This window comes from Populus trichocarpa, chromosome 17 (assembly GCF_000002775.5).
Source record: "Populus trichocarpa isolate Nisqually-1 chromosome 17, P.trichocarpa_v4.1, whole genome shotgun sequence".
NCBI classification, from domain to species: Eukaryota; Viridiplantae; Streptophyta; class Magnoliopsida; order Malpighiales; family Salicaceae; genus Populus; species Populus trichocarpa.
The window spans coordinates 272,328-275,357 of record NC_037301.2 but is presented as its reverse complement, the minus strand read 5'-3'; the positions used below and the strand labels follow the sequence as shown (position 1 = coordinate 275,357).

The following is a 3,030-nucleotide window of genomic DNA, read 5'->3' as shown; positions in this document are numbered from 1 at the left end:
TGCCAAAAAATTGTTTAGTTATTTCACTCCCACTCCGCCGCGACTCATATATTTTTTCTTCCAACATAAAAAATTGGTTATTTCAATGTATTTTCTTACATAGAAAATTTCAAGTATAAATACAAAAAATTATCCAAGTTTCTAATTAAAGAAATTAAAAATTATATAAATAAATAAGTCAAAAGGCAAGTCTCCTGTAATCCAAGTTCATGGAACACACAGCAGGTCTCTACTAGCGAGAATGGATGCTTCCATATGATTTAACGTTACAAATTCGTCGCTATCTGTTGTTATATTTAAGTGATTAAATATTATTGCTACCATGCTATTGTAATTTACTCTCAAATATAATATTTTGAACTTCTGCCTGTAATCGTCAATCAACCACTGTAAAATTTCTGGAAATTTATTCTCAAAAGCTATCATATTGTGTACAATATTGGTTCATTACACCAAAGCATGCGATAGAAACTAGAAAATGCAGACTTGCTTTTTGTTTGTCCTGTTGTTTTCATTGGAATTCTGTCATTTCAATCTCAACAGATTTTTCTGAAGTAGCAGGGCAAATTTCAGGTTGCATTAGCATCGATGAATCATCTACTAGGTCACATCTATCCCTTATTGCTTTTATGTCTTCGGACACTTGAAGCATTATCGGTCTTCGATCTGGAATGGGATCAACACAGGTACATGCAACTTTAAGCAGCTGAACGATCTCAGCGTCAAATCCTTGCCCGATCAGAGACTTGTCTATCGCGCCATGAAAATCCGAACTGCTCAAAAGATGACCAATCCATTCATTAAGAACATTGTTTGAGGAACCAGTCATGTTGCTAGGATCCACCCCAGTAATCATCTCAAGAAGCACAACTCCAAATCCATGCACATCTTCCTTCACAAATGCCATCTCCCAAAACTCACTATTTACGGAGGAAGCGCAGGTCGAACTCATGAGCATTGCCTCTCCAAAATTTGATAACTTGGGCTGGAAGTTCTGATCAAGTAATATGCATTTTGAGCTAATGTCAAGATGGATTATTTTGACGGTATGACAGTTCTGATGAAGCCATGCCAAGCCTCTTGCTAATCCGACGGCGACTTTAACCCTCACACCCCATTCCATAGCTTTTTCCTGACCTTCTTCCATGGAATGTAGCCAATCATAAAGGTTACCATTTGGCATATATTTGTAAACCAGAAACCTTTGGTTTGACTCAACGCAAAACCCCAACAGTGGAAGTACGTTGATATGTCTCAATGAACCATGTATCTTCAACTCGGATATAAATTGTTCTTCAAGGAACTGAGAGTCATGCAACTTCTTCACTGCAACGACATAACCATTAGGCAATGATGCCTTGTACAGCATCCCCATCATTCCCTGTCCGATGACATTGTTCTCACTGAAATTATCGGTGGCATCATTAAGATCTGCGTAGCTCATTCTTGTAACCCTCTTCTCCAACATGGAAATCTGTGGACACAAATCTCAATATATTAGTACTGAAGAACATACATATACATTGCAATTGAACCAGCTTCAAGAATTCAGGGTCTTGTGTAGATAAGCATCCTGTAATTGGAAGTAAAAACTGAACTGCTCTCGCTCAAAACTCGAATAAGGAATTAAAAAATAAAAACTAACAAAACTAAAACAAAAAAGATATCAATCTTAAAGAGTAGTACCTCTTTAATTCCTTCCTCCAAGAGACCTCTTGTTGGGGAGCTGCCTGCTTGATCATCATCTGTTATCTTATGCTTCCTCTTCACCATCAACATCATCATTTCTGATATTGTGATTTTTTTTTTCCTCTCCCCAATATACACCCATGGTACACAGCAGGATGTAAAAAAAATTACAACTGAAGTTGAAAAAACTATATAACCAATCACAAAACCACTTTTGAATGAGTAATCAACCTTCATTTGATGACTTGAGCAGCTTTTCAAAGGCTTCCCACAGAGTGCTGTGTTGTTCGCAAAGCTGTCTGCTGGAATATCATTATGTGTAAAAACTGGCACTGGCCCTGATAATCGATTGCTAGTAACAGTAAAGACCTTCATCCGATCAAGCTGGCCAATTTGTGGTGGGATATGACCTGCTAGATCGTTGTTGTCGAGTTTTAGATCATTTAGATAATGGCAATCAGCAATGCTTGATGGGATTTCACCAGAGAAGCTGTTGAAGGATAGATCAAGATTTGTGAGCTGTGGTAACCTCTTACAGATGTCAGATGGAATTGGTCCCTGGAGTTTATTATCTGAAAGGTCCAAGCCTGTTAAGCTCGTACAGTTCTCAAATCCTAGAGGGAACTGGCCCATGAGCCCCAGGTCAGAGAGTCTGACGTTTAAGACTCTGTTCTCACCAGGATGCCAGCAGTCGACTCCCATAAATCTACAGATGAAACCTTCTGTATTGTTGTTGAAATTCCATGTGGTGTTTAAGTAATTATTAGGGTCTATCATAGAATCCTTAATAGATTTCAAGCAAGAAAGATCAGTCTCAGTAGCACTAGTTACGGTGAAAGTAGCTAACAAGGAGAACACAAAAGAGTAGATAAAAAATAAATTATCCATTTGGATTTGAGAGTTCATCAGAGTAAGACTACAATGGAATGGTTGGAATGACCAAAAATGAGAAATAAGAACCATAAATACCTACTTAAAAGGAAATTTTGAATTGAAATCTGTTTTTGTTTCTGAAATCTCCGAAGAGAGCATTTATTCTTGAGCTACTTCTTCTGCATTGAAATGGATGGCCCTTTACTGCAATTTCCACGAAAGTGTGGGGAAAACAAACTAGTCAAGAAGCTTAAGTCCTCATTTTCAACTTCTTTCAATTTCCTCTTCTTCTTTTTTTTTTTTTCAATAAAAGTATTTGCAAATGTTAGCTGAGATTAAATCTTTTGTTTTTGTACATTTTAAAATAGTATATTTGACTTGAAAAAATCAATTTAATATTTTTTAATAATTTTGATGTGTTAATTTTAAGAAAATAAAAAAACTTATTTTAATATAGTTTCAAGCAAA

At 36.4% G+C, this 3,030-nt stretch overlaps 1 protein-coding gene across 1 annotated transcript; it reads right to left on the bottom strand.

Moving 5' to 3' along the window:
* Positions 1-472: 472 nt before the first annotated feature.
* Positions 473-2,642, bottom strand: LOC18106725 (probably inactive leucine-rich repeat receptor-like protein kinase At5g48380). The gene is made up of 2 exons (XM_024589259.2): positions 1,687-2,642; positions 473-1,474 (listed from the first exon to the last, which is right to left on the bottom strand). Exons 1-2 carry the CDS (start codon positions 2,593-2,595, stop codon positions 512-514), a joined length of 1,872 nt encoding a protein of 623 aa, XP_024445027.2. The 5' UTR covers positions 2,596-2,642; the 3' UTR covers positions 473-511.
* Between the last annotated feature and the right edge of the window lie 388 nt (positions 2,643-3,030).